The sequence below is a fragment of the Acomys russatus genome, chromosome 15 (assembly GCF_903995435.1).
Source record: "Acomys russatus chromosome 15, mAcoRus1.1, whole genome shotgun sequence".
Lineage (NCBI taxonomy): Eukaryota > Metazoa > Chordata > Mammalia > Rodentia > Muridae > Acomys > Acomys russatus.
Window position 1 is genome coordinate 66,499,898 of NC_067151.1, and position 20,274 is coordinate 66,520,171.

The 20,274-nt window shown below is 46.6% G+C and overlaps 1 protein-coding gene across 1 annotated transcript in view; it reads right to left on the reverse strand.

Annotated features, from left to right (window-relative positions):
* Rprd2 (regulation of nuclear pre-mRNA domain containing 2) overlaps positions 1-16,518 on the reverse strand; it is a 43,641-nt gene extending 27,123 nt beyond the window's left edge. The window contains exon 1 of the mRNA XM_051157714.1: positions 16,255-16,518. Coding sequence (XP_051013671.1) covers positions 16,255-16,471 — 217 coding nt within the window. The 5' untranslated portion in view covers positions 16,472-16,518. The remainder of the gene's footprint in view (positions 1-16,254) is intronic.
* Between the last annotated feature and the right edge of the window lie 3,756 nt (positions 16,519-20,274).

The following is a 20,274-nucleotide window of genomic DNA, read 5'->3' on the forward strand; positions in this document are numbered from 1 at the left end:
TCTTGGGCTCCCTTTGTAGACCAGGCTGGCCTCGAACTCACAGCGATCCTCCTGCCTCGGCCTCCCTCCCAAGTGCTGGGCTGAGAATGAGTAGTTCTGAAGCAGCTCGGTCGGTCACCCCGTAAGGCTGCTGGCATGGCTATAGGCTGAGCAGAGCCCTCACCCTGTCCAAGGTAGGGAGCTGACAGCAGAAATGAACCCAGACACAAAGCCACTGCTGTTACAGCATTAAAGGCGTGGTGGTGCATGCCTTAAACCCCAGCACTCGGGACGCAGAAGCAGATGGGTGGCTGTGAGTTCAAGGCCAGCCTGTCTTGGAAAACAAAAACAAAAACAACAACAGTAATAAATCACTGTAGACAAGTAGAAGGGTTAGGAAGTGAGGAGGAGCAGGAGGCGAGAGTTAGGAAGTGAGGAGGAGCAGGAGGCGAGGGTTAGGAAGTGAGGAGGAGCAGGAAGCGAGAGCTAGGAAGTGAGGAGGAGCAGGAGGCGAGGGTTAGGAAGTGAGGAGGAGCAGGAAGCGAGGGTTAGGAAGAGAGGAGGAGCAGGAAGTGAGGCTGCTCGCTCCTTTTGTTTGTTTGAGGCAGTCTCATGTGGTTCAGGCTGGCCTGAATTTATTATGTATTTAAGGACGACCTTGATCTGAACTCCCCACTCCCCTAGTAGGGGAAGCGTGAGTGTGCACCACCCTCCTCAGTTTGAAGAGGCGCTGGGGCATAAACTCAGGGCTTTGGGAAGCACCCCAAGCAAGCACTCTATCAAATAAGTTACAGTCCCAACTCCTGAGCTGCTGATTTAAATTTAAGCAATATCAAAATAAAGCTGTTAATCTGGTGTCAGAAAGGCTGGCTTCCCCCCCCCCATTCCGGGTTTTCTTTTGTTTTTAAAGATTTATTTATTCATTATGTATATAATATTCTGCCTGCATGTACACCTCCATACCAGAAGAGGGCACCAGATCTCATTATAGATAGTTGTGCACCTCCATGTGGTTGCTGGGAATTGAACTCAGGACCTTTGGGAGAACAGCCAGTGCTCTTAACCTCTGAGCCATCTCTCCAGCTCCCCTTTTTTCTGCTTTTTCAAGACAGGGTTTCTCTGTGTAACAGCTCTGGCTGTCCTAGAACTCACTCTGTAGACCAGGCTGGCCTGGAACTCACAGTGATCCACGCGCCTCTGCCTCCCAAGTGCTGGGATTAAAAGCGTGCGCCACCAAGGCTGGGTAATTTTTAACAATGATAAACTAATATATATATATATATATATATATATATATATATATATATTTTTTTTTATAAACTAACATTTTCCGTGTACCTGCCAAAAATGTTCATGGGCAGAACTGAGAGATGGCTCAGCAGCTAAGAACAATGCTGCTCTTCTAGGAGACTCAGGTTCAGTTTCTAGCACTTATACCACCAAGCTCACAACTGCTTGTGGCTGTGTGATCTGACCCCCTTACTGCCTCTGCGAATACTGCAGACATATAGTACAAACATATTTAGGCATTTACACACAGCAAATAATAATAATAATAATAATAATAATAATAATAATAATAATAAATCCTTAAAAAAAATAAAAAAGTTAAATGGAGGCTGGAGAAATGGTTTCTCAGTTAAGAGCTGTTCTTTCAGAGGACCTGAGTTAGATTCCCAGAACCCACATAGCAGCTCACAACAGTCCTAGGCCATTTAATGCCCTCTTCTGGCTTCTGTGGACCCAAACATGGTCCATAGACATAAATGCAGGCAAAATACCTATACACATCTCATCCAATACACACGTACATTTTTGGCCTGGCAGCGTTGGTGTGCACCTTTAATTCTAGCAGACACAGGCAAATCTGAGTTCAAGGCCAGCCTGGTCTACTGAGTGAGTTCCAATACAACTAGCAGTACAGAGAAATCCTGTCAGGAAAAAACTAGACAGACAGACAGACAGACAGACGACAGACAGAAATAAATAAATAAATAAATAAATAAATCTGGGGCCATAGTGAAATACTAATAAAAGAGATGGAAAAGCAAGTTATTCCCTTTACAAAGACAGACAATGACTAGGATGTGCAGTCCTTCCTCCTAAATCTGTACCAAGAAGCAAAATATTTAACTGGGGCTGGAGAGGTGGCTCAGAGGTCAAGAGCACTGGCTGCTCTTCCAGAGGTCGGAGTTCAATTTCCAGAAACCACATGGTGGCTCACAGCCACCTATAATGTGATCTAAAGCCCTCTTCTGGCCTGCAGGCTCACATGTATACAAAATAAATTAATTAATCTTAAAAAAAAAAATTAAGCTGTTTACTGATGAATGAAATACTACCAACTACATTATATATTCTCATATTTCTTAAAAATATTTTTATGAAAAATATTAGCTGGGTGTGTAGGCATAAGGTAATTCAAATGCTGATTTTTGTACCCCACATATCTGGTTGCAATCCTTGTTCTAAAGATTTCCTGTCTCAATGTTGTGTAAACACTGCTCCCCAATTGTCCCCTGATGTGCCAATAAAGCAGCTGACAGCCAATCGCTGAGCAGGGGAGGAGGAGTCAGAGGACAAAGTAAGGGATTCAGCCAAGGGAGAGGTCCAGGAGACATCAGGAGGAGTTGGAGAAGAAAAGTCATCTCTGGGATGTAAAACTGGAGGAAACCAGATTAGCTTAGAGGGTTAAGAATAGAGTAATAGAGAAGCCGGGTGTGGTGGTGCACGCCTTTAATCCCAGCACTCGGGAGGCAGAGGCAGGCGGATCGCTGTGAGTTCAAGGCCAGCCTGGTCTACAAAGCGAGTCCAAGACAGCCAAGGCTACATAGAGAAACCCTGTCTCGAAAACTTAAAAAAAAAAAAAAAAAAAAAAAAAAAGAATAGAGTAATAGGGCTGGTATGGTGGCACACATGTGTAATCCCAGCAGAGCCAGAGGCAGGCGGATCTCTGTGAGTTTGAGGCCAGCCTGGTCTACACAGAAGAAACTCTTGTCTCAAAAAAAAAAAAAAAAAAAAAAAAAAAAAGTTAATAACTATTCAGTTATTGTGTTGCGGACTTTATTATTAGACCAATAAAAAAAGAATCTTAATTATTTGTGTGATAACTGGGTTAAGAGAAAAACTGAGAAGCAAACACAGCTTTATAAAAATAACACTAACAAACATGTGCTGGCGCATGCCTTTAATCCTAGCATTCAGGAGACAGAGGCAGGTGGATCTCTGTGAGCTCAAGGCCAGTATGGTTTACATAGTGAGTCCAGGACAGCCAGGGCTACACAGAGCAACCCTATCTCGAAACACACACACAAACAAAAACGACAGATAGATAAATAGATAGATTGTTGTAAATAGCAAACAGTATCAGATACTTTCAAGTCTAATCTCCTCTTAGTAAACTGATTTTAATCTATGTTAAAAAGGTGAGCCAGGTGGATCTCTGAGTTCAGCCTGATCTATAGAGTAGTTCCAGGACAGCCAGGGCTACACAGAGAAACCTTGTCTTGAAAACAAAAAAAGTAGGGGGAACCATATCCAAACTAAAATTCAAAATAGTAAAGTATTACAAGATGGTTCATTGGGTAAAGACACCAGCTGCCAAGCCTGAACACCTTGCTGGGCCTCACATGGCAAAAAGAGAAAGCCACCAAGTCATTCTCTGACACACACACACACACACACACACACCTCTCTCTGTACTAGAGAGATGACTTAACGGGTGCCGTGCTTGCTGCAGAAGCATGAGCACCTGGGTCTAAATTAAAGTCCCCATATAAAGTTAGGCACGGGGCTGGAGAGATGGCTCAGAGGTTAAGAGACCTGCCTATTCTTCCAGAGGTCCTGAGTTCAATTCCCAGCAAGCACGTGGTGGCTCACAGCCATCTATAATGAGATCTGGTGCCCTCTTCTGGTGTGCAGGTGTACATGCAGGCAGAGCACTGTATACAAAATAAAAAATAAATAAATCTTAAAAAAAAAAAAAAAAAAAGTTAGACACGCCTGTAACTCACCTTAGTGCTATATAGGGTACAGACAGGTGAATCCCAGGAGCTTCAGGGGAAAGACAAGCTCCGGTTCTCCCACTATATTTACTTCTTGCTGGGTATTATTCCACATGCTTTAATTCCAGTACCCAGGCGACAGAGACAGGCAATCTCTGTGACCTTGGGTCTACAAAATGAGGGTTACTGTAGGGGTACATGGTAAAACCTCGTCTTGTTTGTTTTGAGACAGGGTTTGTTTGGTTTGGTTTTTCCAGACAGGGTTTCTCTGTGTAGCCCAGGCTGTCCTGGACTTGTAAGTCAGGCTGGTCTCCTATCCAGAGACCTGTCTGCCTCTGCCACCCAAGTGCCCGGCTTGTGAGGCCCTATTTAAAAACAAAGACAAGAAAGTAATGACCCTTGGTGTGCATGCTTGTAATCCCAGCACCAAGGGAGCCAAACCAAGATCCCAGCCAGCCTATAAGCTACAGACCAAGATACAGGGCAGCCGGAGCTAGACGTTGAGTTAGTGGAAAAGATGCAAAGCTGCTCCTGTTTTTTTTGTTTTGTTGTTGTTGTTGTTTTTTGAGACAAGGTTTCTCTGTGTAGCCTTGGCTGCCGTAGAATTGCTTTGTAGACCAGGCTGGCCTAGAACTCACAGTGATCCGCCTGCCTCTGCCTCCCGAGTGCTGGGGTTAAAGGCGTGTGCCACCACGCCCGGCGTTGCTCCAGTTTTATCTCATCAACATTATTGTGTTTTATGAAGCCAGTTGTACCCCAGACTGTGTAGCCCAGCACTGGGGATGGAGGCAGGAGGTTCCAGAGCTGAAAGCTGGCCTTGATTCTATAGTTTAAGACCAGCCTGGGCTACATAGACCCTGTCTCAAATAAAAGGAGGAAAAAATACTGTGGTCCTTTATTAAAAAGAGCACTGAAAAACCAGGTGTGGTGGACCACGCCTTTAATCCCAGCACTCGGGAGGCAGAGGCAGGCGGATCGCTGTGAATTCGAGACCAGCCTGGTCTACAAAGTTAATCTAGGACAGCCAAGGCTACACAGAGAAACCCTGTCTCAAAAAACAAAACAAAAAAGGGGGGGGCTCACCTACTAGCCCAAGCTGGCCTCAAACTCAGAAATCTACCTGCCTCTGCCACCACACTAAGTTTCTTTCCTGATTATTCTAATGTGAACTATCCCGGATGCCACTTTCACCACAAATCCTGTCCTCTTTGCCACCCAGCTCAGGAAACCCCTCTCACTCACTTTTCTCCATTGTGTTACCCTTCTGACTTACAAGTCAAGATGCACGTGGCAGAGCCTTTGCCCAGCACTACTACGCCCTAGGCATCCGCCCTCACGCTTCACAGACTGTGGACCTGAGGAGAAGGGAGTGTCTCATGACTAAGGCAATCTTTCCAAAGTCAGACAAGAGAAAATTACAAGTTCACCCTTCTCTTTCTTCCTTTTTTTATTTATTTTTTTCTATTTTTTTTTGAGACATGTAGCTTAAGTTGGCCTCAAACTTATTACGAAGCCAGAAATGACCCTGAATTTCTCTGCCTCAACTTAAAAATATAGAAATTCTGAAGTGCTTACCAAACAAATGGTTCTGAAAGAGCAACTTCCTCAAAAGAGTAAATGAAGCATAAGACCTTGAAATCCACTGCAGCCACAGGGAACACAGAGGAGCCCACTGCAGCCACAGGGAACACAGGAGTCCACTGCAGCCACAGGGAACACAGGAGTCCACTGCAGCCACAGGGAACACAGAGGAGCCCACTGCAGCCACAGGGAACACAGGAGTCCACTGCAGCCACAGGGAACGCAGGAGTCCACTGCAGCCACTAACAGTTGACTTAAAATGGAATCTTTTTAAAAGTTATTCTTATGAGTAAGGGTGTTTTGCCTGTATGTACGTCTATGTTACATGTACATGTGTGCACAGTGCCAAGGCCAGGAGAGTCCCTAAACTAGAGTTACAGGGAGTTCTGGGGCCATGTGGATGCTGGGTCCTTTGGAGAGCAGCAAGAGCTCCTAACTGCTGAGCCACCACTCCACCCCCAGCAGTGGATTTCATGTTATGATAATCTATGTTTGCTCTTATGTTTTTATAAACTCAAGTTTTTATTATATCCTAGATATGATTTCATTAGGATATATTAAATATTTGGGCCTTGCTAGACTGATTTCAGCTTTATGAATTCTAAAGGTTTTGAGTAAATCCACTTAGAGTTTCAGGGATTTGGTAGTGTACACCTGTAATCTCAGCACTGAGATTACACTGAGGCAGAAACAGGAGGATCACTGTATTCTTAGGGCCAGGTGTGGTGGCGCACGCCTTTAATCCCAGCACTCGGGAAGCAGAGGCAGGCGGATCGCTGTTAGTTCAAGGCCAGCCTGGTCTACAAAGTTGAGTCCAGGACAGCCAAGGCTACACAGAGAAACACTGTCTTGGGGAAAAACAAAACAAAACAAAACAAGCTAAACATACAACTAACACTTTTTTATTTTTTTTGGTTTTTCGAGACAGGTTCAATTCCCCTGTGAGAGTTCACAACCATCTCTAACTCCAGTTCCAAGGAATTCTTTTTTATTGGGGGCAGGGTAGGGGTGGGGTTTCGAGACAGGGTTTTTCTGTGTAGCCTTGGCTGTCCTTTGCAGACCAGGGTGGCCTTGAATTGACCTGCCTCTAAGTGCTGAAATTAAAAGTGTGTGCCAGGACACCTGGGCAGTGCAACTTTTACCAAAGAGTAGCATGTATCCCTGCTAGTAAGTACCAAGAACTAGAAGCGAGCTCTAGCGCAGAGTAAGACAGAGGAGAGAATGAAGAGTAGGAGGAAACAGACCATAATCATACCCAGTGCTTACCATGTAGTCTGTTTCACTAAAAAGCATCTATCTAACTCTGTCACTAGCTACTGAGGCGTCACTCAGGAGGCAGAGGCAGGAGATCTTCTGAGTTCCAAGCTAGCACAGACAGACCCTGTCTCAAACAAAACAAAAGCCTCTATTCTCACCCAGTGAGGTGCACAACTACAATTCTAGTATTTAGAAGGTTGAGGCAGGAGACTCCAAGTTTAAGGCCACCCTGGGCTACACAGAGAAAGACTGTTTAAAAACAAAGACAACAACAAAATCAGAGACCGAGATGAAAAATTAGCCTTTTGTGGGGGAGGTCAAAGTGGGGGTGATGCTGTTTTAAGACAGGGTCTCTCTCTGTACACCAGGCTGGCCTCAGAGTCACAGAGGTCTGCCTGCTTCTCCTGCAGAGTGCTGGTGCACTGCCATGCCTGGTCTAAGAATCAGGCATTTTGGGCTAGAGAGCTGGCTCATCATGGCTAAGAGCACTGGCTTGCTCTTCCAAAGGACCCAGGTTTCAGGGACACACAGACAGACACACATGCAGGCAAAACACCAACAGACATAAAAAAGAAAAATAAGCCATTTAAAAAAAAAGAGCTGGGAGCCAAGCATGGCGGTGCGCTGTTAATCCTAGCACCCAAGAAGCACAGGTAGGCAGATCCCTGAGTTCCAGGCTTACTGAGGTCTACAGAGTGAGTCCCAGGACAGCCAGGGCTATCCGTCCATCCTTCCATCCGTCCACCCTGTCGTCCTTTTGAATGTCTGCATCACCTTTTCTTTATTGCAGTGTGCTAAGTTCATGGAGATACAGATGATATTTTTCCATGTTTCTTGACTTCCGAATCAGTCTCAGTGTGAGCACCCCACCCATGGACTTCACAGCCAGCTCCCACCCAAGCATGAAATTTCCCGTGCCTAGAACACACTAAGCATGCTTTCTGCTGTTGGCATGCAGCTCTGGCTGGCTGTAGGTTCACAGGCCCCATGTCTCAACTACCCAGATCCTATGGTGACTTAAACATTATTATGAATACACTAAAACAACTTCAAACGGGTGAATTTTACATCTGTGAATTATATCTCTAGGTATTTTAAATAGCAAGCATCCCAAATTTAACATACCTTTCAAAATCTGTTCCATTTTCAGCCTTCCCCGGTAATCACCAACTCTCTGGTCACCAAGTGCTCGTCTAGCTCAGTTTGTAAAATGTTTGTCTAGCACTCACCACATTCTACATCCACCACGGTAACACGTCAGCAACCCTGCCACGGTAACACATCAATATTCCTGCACTTGGGAGGCAGACGCAGGAAGATCAGCTCAAGATCATGAAGGCTACCAAGGGCTACATAAGACTGTCTCAGAAACAATCATCAGTTAGCATATATTCAAAAACCAATCATCATTCAGCGTATATTCAGCCCTTGGTTCAATCACATGTCCGTGCACATGTGTGTACACACACACACACACACACACACACACACACACACACACACACACACACACTCACGCACAGGCTATCATAAAGCAGATAACATCCCTCCTCTGAGCAAACGGCTCTCTGTATAAAAGTCCTGGGCCAAGGATATGGCTCGCCTAGAATTCACACGGCCCCCAGGGTTCAATCTGAGGCACTGCACACACTGGGCATCGTGGCCCATGACTACAATCTTAGCACTCAGGACCTGGATGCAGGAAGAACAAAAATTCAAAGTCATCCTCAGCTACAAGGTAAGGGTGATGCCAGCCTAGGTTACATGAGAGACTGTCTCAAACAACAACAACAACAACAATAAAAAAAACAACAACCTCCCCCCTCCCCCACCAATCCAAAATCCTCACACTGCCTATTAAGGCAGTTAAGAGTGCTTGCTCATGTTTCCAGAGGACTTGAGCTCCGATCCCAGTGCCCTGTCAGGTGGCTCACAACCTTCTGAAACTCCAGCTCTGACAGATCTGATACTTCTCTGGCCTCCATGGGCACATTCATGCACGTGCACGCACGCACACACATGGGTGTGCGCACACACTAACAGACACACACTCTCATATACATAAAAAATAAAACTTAAAATAATCCCTGCACTCTCTCCATCCCATCACAAGCTGTGACCTGTCTGCTGGTGAGGCTCCTCTGTAACTGTTCTCCACCCCAAATGCTTCTCAACCTTCGTCAGCTCACCAAACACACTCTAGCCTCAGGAACTTAGTGTTTTTCTGTTCTTTCCGCTTTTAACTTTTTTTGTATTTATTTTATAGCCATGGGTCCTGGGGACAGAACTCAGGCTGTCAGACTAGGTGGCAAGCACCTTTCCCAGCTGAGCCACCTTCTCTGGCTGTTGTGAACACTGCGGACTTACCTACTCAGATGTCACCTTCTCAGTTTCTCTACCTCTGATCTGACAGTCCGAGCCTCCCCAACACTCTGTACTCCCCATTTCTGCTTCATAGCATTTACCACCGTCTAACAGATTTAACTACGTTTTCACTTTATCCGGTGTCTGTCTGTCTTACCTCACCAACTGAGTTGTCTGACAGGAAAGCGCTTGGCCTGTTTTTGCTCACCTGCTATATCTCACATAGACAGTATGTGGCACAGTAGGTGTTCTGTAAATATTTGTTGATGGCCAACAGGCACAGGAGCGCAGCCAGGAGAGGAATAAATCCCCTCTTCTACAGCACAGTCAGGTAATTAAGCTTGACAACAACTAACTGTGTTTCAATAAAAGTTTTTGTTTTTTAAAATATTCATTTGTATTGTTCATATATCTGTGTCTGTGAACGTACATGCACGTGTGCGTGCCGGTGCCCAAAGAAGCCAGGAAGAGAGATTCAATTCCCTGGAGCTGAGTTGCAGGTGTCTGAAATATCCAATATAGTTTCTGCAAAACAAACTTGCTTCTCATGATAAAACAACAAGCTCTCTTAACTGCTGAGCCATCTTTCCAGCCTCTTGGAGAGGATTTTCAATATTCCAAAAGCAAAAAAAAAAAAAAAAAAAAAAAGAGGATCTTAAAGCCTAGACAACCCTCCATCTCAAAACACATAAAAAGTATTTCAACTCAAAGTTGGATGTAGTATCTACTTCACTGCACAGCTATAGCTGTACTGGCATACTCTACAGATCTAGCCTAAAGCTAGCTACTACAACAGACAGATTACAGAGAAGGTAAATAGGCCGGGAACAGTGGCGCACGCCTTTAATCCCAGCACTCGGGAGACAGAGGCAGGTGGATCTCTGTGAGTTCGAGGCCAGCCTGGTCTACAAAATGAGTCCAGGACAGCCAGGGCTACACAGAGAAACCCTGTCTCAAACAAACAATCATAGAAAATAAGTAGTTAAGGGAAGAGCTACATTTCAGAGACCAGACTGCAGAAAATGGTTCTGGGTCTTCAGTAAGCATAATAATCAAAGATAAGTAAGGAGGCTGAGAGTTAGCTCAGTGGTACAGACCACACGCTGGCAGCTCAAAGTGGAGGCTCAGTCCCAAACACTCTTACCTCACAAAATATGTGTAACAGACTGAACTCCCTCCTGCACTCCAAACATTATATAACCCAAACTTCCTTTTATTATTTAATGTAGTAAACTTCACATTCAGCGGGGATTTTTACACAGCTTAAATACATTCAACTTGTTTTCCCTTTTTTATTAGATTAAAAACAAACATGATTTTCAGAACATCAAATAATTATTTTTACCACAGTGGAGAAAGAATAAAACAAACAAAAAAATCAAAACTGTGGGGCTAGAAAGAGGGTTTAGTGTTTAGAGCAAACGCTGCTCACACTGAGGACCGGGGAGAGTCACTGCACAGCTCAGAGACAACAGATAGGACTCTGGCTAGTTTGGGCCATACAGTCAAAATAACAAACAAACAGCAACGAAACGAGAGCAGCACCCCACGGCAGCTCACAGCCACTTGTATGCAATTCTAGGGGCTCCAACACTCCTCTGGCTCTGCAGGCACCAGGCCCTCGAGTGGTGCACACACAGGGAAACACTCATACACATAAAATAAAAATTAAAGCTTCAACATTCTCCACAAAAAAATGTGTTTGAGGAGATAATATTCACCTTGGCTTGAACATTATATACAATATAAACGTGCAAGTATATAGTCTATATAGTCAGACTGTAAGTATGGACAATCTTATGTCAACTTAAAAACAAACAAATACACACACCATTAGGTCTGCAGGTGTGGTGGTGCAGGCAAAGGCCTTCAACCCAGCACTCAGGAGGCCCAGGCAGGAGCATCTCTGAGTAAGTTTAGCCTCCTGGTCGTGTTAAGTTCCACCACAACCAACATCACACAGTTCAGCCCTGGGTTTTGCTGCTGTTTTAAGCCAGGCAAGCAGCACGCTGCTATGGTGACGCACGGGAAGCAGGAGGGTAAGGGTAAGCCAGCCTGCAGCCCTGTGCCCAGACAAGACAAGATGGCTCTCTCCCGCTGACCGGATGACCCCACCCTGTTCTCCAGGCTAGGCTTTGCTGTGACCCTCCTGAATGCTCAGGGTCTCCACAGTAAATAATTTACATTTCTGAGGTTAACTTGCATTAGTTCATTAAACCCAGGCCACAAATTCTATGAGAGTGCGATGCTCCCTGTAGATTAAGAGATAGAGTCCATGGTTTAAGTAATTGGCACCCTGCATCCCTCAGGATGGAGGGATGGAGCTAAGATCTAACCTATCTATATCTACTCTTTTTTTTTTTTTTTTTTTCTTTTTCTTTTCTGGTTTGTCTTTCTTTCTTTAAGATTTATTTACTTTATTTATTGCATGTGAGTGCTTTACACAAGAGGGCAGCAGCAGATCTCATTATAGCCATCATGTGGTTGCTGGGAATTGAACTCAGGACCTCTGGAAGAGTAGGTGGTGCTCTTAACCACTGAGCCATCTCTCCAGCCCCTCTTTTCTGGTTGGTTGAGACAGAGTTTCTCTGTGTTAGCCTTGGCCATCATGGACTCACTTTGTAGACCAGGCTGGCCTCGAACTCAAAGTGAACTGCCTGCCTCTGCCTCCTGAGTGCTGGGATTAAAGGCATGAGCCACAATGTCTGCCCCAGGTTATCATTTTATTTGTAGTTTGAAAAACAAGAGTCAGTAAAGGAAGGTAGAAACCCAGACGTAGCTGGGCACTGTCGCACATGCCTTTAATCCCAGCACTTGGGGAGGTAGAGGCCAGCCTGGTCTACAAAGCGAGTCCAGGACAGCCAAGGCTGCACAGAGAAATCCTGTCTCGAAAAACAAAACAAAACAAAACAAACAAACAAGATAACCTGGTTAAATGACACATCAAGTCCAAGTAAGAGTCATATCCTGAGCCAGCAGGCAAGCCATCCCTACAGTTTCACTAAATATAAGTATCTTCATAAAAAGGAATTTAAAGAAATTGATCAAGTTTCTTTGGGGGCGTGGGGGTTTAAAACAGTATAGCCCAAGCTGACTTCAAACTTATAACCCTTCTGCCTCAGAATTCCAAGTGCCAGGACTGCAGGCATGTACCACTAAGCCAGGAACAAGTATTTTTATTCGCCTTTTGGCGAACATTTACTGATCTTATCAAGTGCTTGGGGATAAAGAGACAAACAAGACACCGCCCTGACATTTGAGAAAAATAGGCAATAAAAAATAACAAGTAAATACACTAATTTAGCATGCTGAAAATAAGATGATCTGCCTGCCAAATGTGCTGAGCGCCTTTAATGCCAGCATTTAGGAGGCAGAGGCAGGTGGAGCTCTGTGAACTGGAGGTCAGCCTGGTAGACAGAGCTAGCCCAGGCCAGCCAGGGCAACACAATGAGACCCTGTCTCCGAAAAAGAAAAAAAAGATGTAACTGCAATTGAAGGTAATGACAAACGGTGTTCCTGAGGAGGGTAATGTTCTCGATGAAGGCAGCAGCGACTGAAGCAAGCACCACAGGTGATGCCGGCCCTCAGAGACCACAGTACGAAAACCTCTAACTTCTCCTACTGCAACAGTGTATCAGCGGAAGGTTAAAAGTGGAGCCACGAGATGGGCACGGTAGCCAACACCTTTACTCCAGCCAGCCTTGTCTACAGAGCAAGTTCCACGGAAGCCAGGACCGCACAGAAAACCCTGAGTCTCTCCAACAACAAAGCAGAGGCGCGGTGCCTGTTCATACCATAAAAAGACCACTCAGCAAATGATGGCCGCCAAGTATGGTGGTGAATAGCTACAAACCCAGCAACAGGGAGGCTGAGAGAGGAAGATGCTGGAGACCAATGTGGGCTACACACTTAACAGCAAACCAGCCAGCCAGGGTAACCCAGACTGACAGAAGGTGAGTGTTACAGAATATGAAATCAGTGAAACTTGTGTAAGAAACAAGCATGCTTGCTCATTAATTTTTTTCCTTTACAATGAATACAAAGTCTGTTCTTATTATACATCATCAGACTAAGGGTACACTCAGTATCCTTAATGAATTAGATGCACCACAAAACGACAGAAATAAAACATCTCTTGAGCCGGGCCTGGCAGCGCATGCCTTTTTTAATCCCAGCACTTGGGAGGCAGAGGCAGGCGGATTGATGTGAGTTTGAAGCCAGCCTCGTCTACAAAGTAAGTCTAAGACAGCCAGAGCTACACAGAGAAACCCTGTCTCAAAAAACCAAAACCAAGCCAAAACAAAAAAACGTCTCCTGATATACCTAGCACAGTCACTTAAATTTAACTGAAGCCTAAATGAGTAAATAGTGGATGTCATAAGAAAAGGAAGAAGCAGCTGGATGTTATGGCGCAGGCCTTTAATCCCAGTGCTCGGGAGGCGGAGGCAGGTGGATCCCGGTGAGTTCAAGGCCAGCCTGGTCTACAAAGCAAGTCCAGGACAGCCAAGGCTACACAGGAGAGACCATGTCTCAAAAAACAAACAACAAAAAAACCCACATGCAGGCAGAACACTGTATGTGTAATAAATAAATCTTTAAGAAAGAAAGAGAGAGAGAAAAGAAAAAGAGGGAGAAGCAGAGGTGGCTCCTGGAGAATGGGCCAAGGCAGGCGGGCTTGGGATCCATCTACCTCACAGTTTTGCCTAAACAAACTTAACAACCAAACTCCAACTGTGAAGTCTAGAGGCCTACTGTATCAACTATTTGCATCCTAGCCTTCATCACTCAGGCTTTACCTATGAGACAAATATTTATCATGTGCAAATACTAATGTCCACAAATTATTCTTAGCCATTTTAGAAAGCTAAATTCCACTTCATTGTGAAATTGATAGGTTTAAAAAAGTCAAACACTTCAGTAATTATTACATAAATCAAGCCTATTTCCTAGGGGGTGGGGGGAGTCAGCACTCAGGAAGCAGAGGCAGAGGCAGGTGGATCTCTGATGAGAGTTCTAGGCCAGCCTGGTCTACAGAACAAGTCCAGGACAGGTAGGGCTACACACAGAAAAACACTGTCTCAAAAAAACCAAAAATAAAAAAATAAAGAAAAGAAGAAAAAGTCAAATGCATTTAACCTAATTTAAATTATGCAGAATGCACTTTTCAGATAAAACATCACCCTCCTACCCTTAGTGCCAACAAAGGAAATAAGCTCAGACACAAAACAACAGCATAGGCAGGAAAATTTTCCTAGCATTTCTCATTATTGCTGACTAGGAAAAAAAGTATGATACCTGTCACTTGTGATCCCAAAAGGCTGAGAGAGGGACCAACCCACTCGTGAAAATAATGTAAGGTCTGGTTGGGGAGACCAGCGGGAGGGGACGTAAAAATGCTTCCTAACTTGGTAAAATGATTTAAAACAGGGTGGAAGATGTTCTCCTCCTCACAGTGTTTGCTACACTGATGTCGCCGACTACATTTTCCTGAGTAACCATAGCGACCTGACGTCTCTGCGCCCTCCTTTCCTCTCTACACTTCAGTAGCCTCTATGGTGTATAATATACATATACGGTGTTACATGTTATGTATGTCATGTAATAGATATATTATAAGGGACAAGGACATGGCTGACATGTGGCAGATGCATATTTGAGTCTTTGAAGATGACAGCACATTTGATACTGCAGATACTAAGTTTACCTTTTGGCAAGAAATAAACAAAAGATCTGGTCACCGTAAATGAAGACTGGCCGACCCTGCCTCTTTTTCTCTGACATCCTCCTCAGCACTACATTTCAAAGAACCAAAACAACTGTCCCATCAGTAACTTTAAATGCAAAATATTTCAAATTTGGGGCCTTTAATCTTTAAGTTTTATCCATTTCTTCACCAACAAGTAAACTCAAAAATGTTTTAGAAGCAAAGACAGTCATGAAATAAAAAACAAAAAAACTTAAATGGGTACCACTGGCAAAAGGCTTTATAGATAGAAAGCAAACTAAAACTCAAATAAATATGTATGGAGTTCCGGGTTAAGGCTGGTTGGACTATGCAGCCCAAGCTGGCCTCAAACTTGTGGCAATCCTGCCTCAGCCCCCAGAGCAGCATGAGCCACCACGCCCAGTTTAAGAATCCGTATTTTTTAAAAAAGACATCATTTGTATATTAAAGTAGCGGTGTGGTGAGAACCCCAAAGGCTGAAGGCAAAAAAATATAACGGGGGGGGGTGTTTCATATGCTAAAATCAATAAAATCCACATTTCCCATTTTGATTGCCTATGCAAACAGACTCAATTCTGTAAAACGTGCCTCGGGTGGTTAAAAGTGTCCGGACACATTCTGTGCTTCGGCACCGCGGAGGGTCCTGACTACAGCCTCGCAGTTGTGTCTCGGCAGTGTCCTGAAGTCTGTATTTTACTGTTGCAAACACAGGTAAGAGGAAAACAGGTGGTCGCCTCGCGCAGCTCTGGTCCGCGCAGGGAAGTCCTTCCTTACCCCACACGCCAAGCTCTGCGCACCGTCATCTAGAGCAGGCCCCCTTTCTCACAGATCGCCAAGTTTCACGTCGGCGGAAAACACTGGCCCGGGCCAGCACACTCCAGGAAAGCGCAAAGCTTACAACCTAGCCTGCCCGCCACCAGGGAAGCCCAGGGATCGGTAACACGTCAAAGGCCTTTAAGGAACAAACGCACGCGACAATTTCCGTGAGGGCTCAGGAAAAAAAAAAAATTTTTTTTAAAACCCAACACCACACCTCACAGGGCTCCGGAGGGAAAACAAGTCAATCTCTCCGGGTCCAGCCAGGCCCAACGGCCAAGGTCACGCCAAAAGGGAGGCTGAAAGATTCCAAGCAACGAGGCTCCCTGCCCCCCAAAACCCCGACTCCTGCAGATCGGGGCAACCGTGCCTGAGAGCGGAGCCTGGGCTTGGGGAACACTCGCGTCCCAGCTTAAACGTGAACCGGACCCCCCGCGCGACTGCATGCAGCAGAGGATCCGTGGGGGGGAACCCACCAAAACCCCCGAGTGTTTGGGGTGCGCGCCCCTGCCCTCGCCCCGCACTCACATCTCCGGAGCCACTTTATCCAGTGGGAGACGATGGTGCCGTGGTGCCTCTTGTTCTCTATACACCACGACGACAGGCCTTGGATGGATTCCATGGTGTTGGTCACCGACTGGAATTTTCGATCCAGCGAAGACTCCAGGGCCCCAGCGGACGAGGCCGACGACGACGAGGACGACGAGGAGGCCTTACTGCTGCCTCCGCCGCCGCCGGCCGCCATCTTCCCGGTCTGCGCTAGCGCCGCAGGTCCTGTGGCGGCGGCGGCGGCGGCGGCGGCGGCGCGGGGGGAGGCGGAGAGCGGGCAAAACAATCACTGCGAGTGCGTGGAGGCGGCCGCCGAGGGGAGGCGGCCAGGGGGTGGGGACGCTGCGCGCGCCGAGGCTCCCTGGCGAGGGCGGCCCGGCCTGGCTGTGTGCGGGGGCGGGGACGGAGAGGCCGGCGCGGGGCCCGCAACGCCCGGCCGCCGGGAACTAACGTGCTTTATTTTTATTTAACCCTCTACGGCCCTCTACTCTCTAGGCCCCCGTCATCCCGCCGGGCAACCTCTCCCCGCCCGCCCCGTGAGCCAGGGAGGCCGTGCTACCGGGAAGCGTTAGTACTACCCGACCGTCCCTCCGCTGCAGAAAGCCTTTCCTTCCGATTCTCTACCACGGGGGAGAAAGGCCCCAAAGCTACCTTAGCCGGAATATTTTTTTTCTCTCTCTTTTCCTTTCCCCCCCACCCCCTTGCAACGCAATAGCGGCAAGGAGGACCAGCGGAAGCAGTGCGCACGCGCGCGCGAGCAGGCCCCGCCCCCTCCGCTTCCGCCTCAAACCTTGAAGGGGAGGGGCAGGCGTGATGGGCGGGGCAAGCTGGCCAATCAAGGGAGAGGGTCCGGGAAGCGCGCGCCCGCGCGAGACCGCGTGTCCTCGGGGGTGGGGCGGGGCGGGACCTGACCGCTGCGTTGTTTTGTGCGCCTGCGCGTTAGGTGTGCGCGAAGCGGGCTGAGAGGAAGACCTGGGATGGCCGACCCGGGAGGCCTGGGGCGTGCGGGGCTCGGCCCTGCTTTTCGCTTCCTAGACGGGGTCGCTCCCTGGGAGCCTTACGCAGCTCGCACCAGGCTGGGAGAGCGTCATCGCTCTGCGGCCGCTGCTCCGTGGCAGCCGCTGCTGTCCTCCGTGACCACCCCACGTCAGGGACCTACGCGCGACAAGATGGCTGGCACCCATCTTGGCGGCGTGGTAGAGGTGCGCATGCGTCAGGTCCAGTGGAGCCGTTTCTCCTCCACGCAGACTCCTAGACTAAACGGGTGGTACGGTTCTCAGCCCGTTGGCCGGCGGCATTCTAGAAAGGGGGGGATTAAAAATATTAAACAACAAAATCCTCCGAGAAGTTCTCGAAGCGAGGGGAGAGTAACTGACAAGATGCAGCTTCTCTGGTCGGTTATGATAACCTCACAGTGGTGTAGTGCGTTGTAGGTGAAGATCAACCATTACATTATCATCCGCCCCTGTGAGCCTTTTGGGAAGATTTGGGAGGTTCGTGCCTTCCTGCTGAACACAGCGACTTCATTTTAAGTATGCCTCAATAGACAAGAGATTTCTGAGGCAAGGAGGCTATTTCATAATTTAGTATGGCCGGGTGTGGTGGCGCGCGCCTTTAATTCCAGCACTCGGGAGGCAGAGGCAGGCAGAGAGCTCTTTGAGTTCGAGGCCAGCCTGGTCTACAAAGTGAGTCCAGGACAGCCAAGGCTACACAGAGAAACCCTGTCTCGGGAAAAAAAAAAAAAAAAAAAAAAAGCGAGAGAGAAAAGAAAGAAATAAAAGAACTCAAAAGAGATATGATTGTTTTCAAGTTATTTTCCTTCCAAAGCAGAATTTATGATGCCAGCTGTACCTGACCTGGTTGGAATTTGACTATTACCTCTTTCCTGGTTTCTTGGGAGAGCAAAATAAGCAAATTTTCACTTGATCACATGGGGCAATAACATGAGGCTCCATTTTGATTTCGTTGACCAATAGTGGTCTCTAGGTTCTAACAGTCTTTACCTGAAGGAGTAAGCAAGCCCCTTTACCCAGAGAAGAGTGCTGGGGTGTGCCTGTGTCTGTTCACTCTTGGAGGCGAGAAGAGGACCAGGGGCCTGCTCTGTCTCAGTTTCACTCCGTTTTGCTTTGCTCCAGCAGTCCTCCTGTCTGCCCAAGCTGGGCTTCTGGGTTTACAGACTCTAGCTGCCGCACTGGCTTGCCTTTTTGTTTTCCTTGTTTTTTGAGAAATAGTCTCATTGTGTAGTCCTGCCTGGCTTGGAAACGTAAACCTGGCTGGCTTCAAAGAGCTACACCAGCCTCTGCCTCCTGAGTGATGGGATTTACGGAGTGCTTCTCTATGGCCTTTTATGGTCCTAACTCTCCATTTTCCTGTTGGATAGTGTAAAGGTTTTAGAGCAAGACTGTAGAGTGCAAGAGTGGTGTGACAAAGCACCTCCTGTGTGAGCTCTAAAAGCATGAGGAGATGTTTACAGTGACAGGAACCCAAGGACAGCCAGAGGATACATTTTCATCTTTGGTCATGTGAAAAGAGCCAAGAATATTCTTCCCAGGCCTCGGCCTTTCCCACAGAGATAAAGTGGACACACCAGGGCACTCCCTCCATGTCCTTGCTCTCAAGTGAATTATCAGAGTTTATGCAATTCTTTCTAGAAGGCCACCTTGTGGGGCGAACATTCTGCACATTGCTCCATCGATAGTTCACAGTAGACTCACAGCTTTCATATACAGGCTATCACACAAGATAGCTAAAAACCAGACATGGCCGGATGTGGTGGCCCACGCCTTTAATCCCAGCTCTGTGAGTTTGAGGCCAGCCTGGTCTACAGAGCGAGTTCCAGGACAGCCAGGACTGTTAACAGAGAAACCTTGTCTCAAAACACAGTGGGGGCGAGGGGTGGGGGTGGGGGGACTGGCACTGTTGCACATGCCTGTAATTCCAGCACTCTGGGAGGCAGAGGCAGGTGGGTCTGTGAGTTCAAGGACAGCCATGACTACACAGAGAAACCCTGTCTTGAAAAACAAAACAAAACCAGGAAAAAAAAATAAAAATCAGACCACTAAAATTCAGGCATTTTCACTGGCAGCTGCAATTTCAGGTATCTTTTCAAAACCTCTCCAGTTTGCCATAATTATTAGATGAGTTTGGTGCATGCAGGGTGCTTTGAGAAGTACATATCATGGTGAAGGCTTGTCTCAGAAGTATAGCAAGTATTCTTTTTTTTTCCCCAAGACGAGGTTTCTTCATGTATCCCTGACTGTCCTGTCTCAGGAAGTATAGCAAGCATTCTTTTTTTTTTTTTTTTTCAAGAAGAGGTTTCTTCATGTATCCCTGTTTGTCCTGGAACTTGCTTTGTAGACCAGGCTGGCCTCAACTCAGAGATCTGCCTGCTTCTGCCTCCCGAGAGCTGGGATTAAAGGCGTGCACCACCACATCCAGCTTTCATCAAGTGCTCTTAATGGTTGAGCTATCTCTTCCTTCCTGCCACCACCTTTTTTTTTTTTTTCCTTTTATTCCTGGGGTCAAAGTCACAGCCTTTCTTAGGCTATACCCAAAGCCCATTTATTTACCTATTTTTAAAAATGATTTATTTATGTGCATTGGTGTTTTGCCTGCATGTGTATCTGTGAGAGTGTGTCAGAACCTCTGGAACTGGTGTTAAGACAGTTGTAAGCCACCATATGTGTGCTGGGAATTGAACTCAGGACCTTTGGAAGAACAGATAATGCTCTTAAAGTCTGAGCCATTTCTCCAGCCCTTGATTTTATTTTGAAGCAGTGTCTCACTTTGTAGCCCTGACTGTCCTGGAACTATGAAGATCTGGCTGGTCTCAAACTGTTAGAAACACACTTCCCTTTGCCTCTCGACTGATGGAGTTAAAATTTTGTGTCATTGAAAAAAAAAATTCAGTCCAGGATGTCCAAGGCTACACAGAGAAACCCTGTCTCCAAAAACCAAAAAAAAAAAAAAAAAAAAAAAAAAGCAGCTGGGCATGGTAAT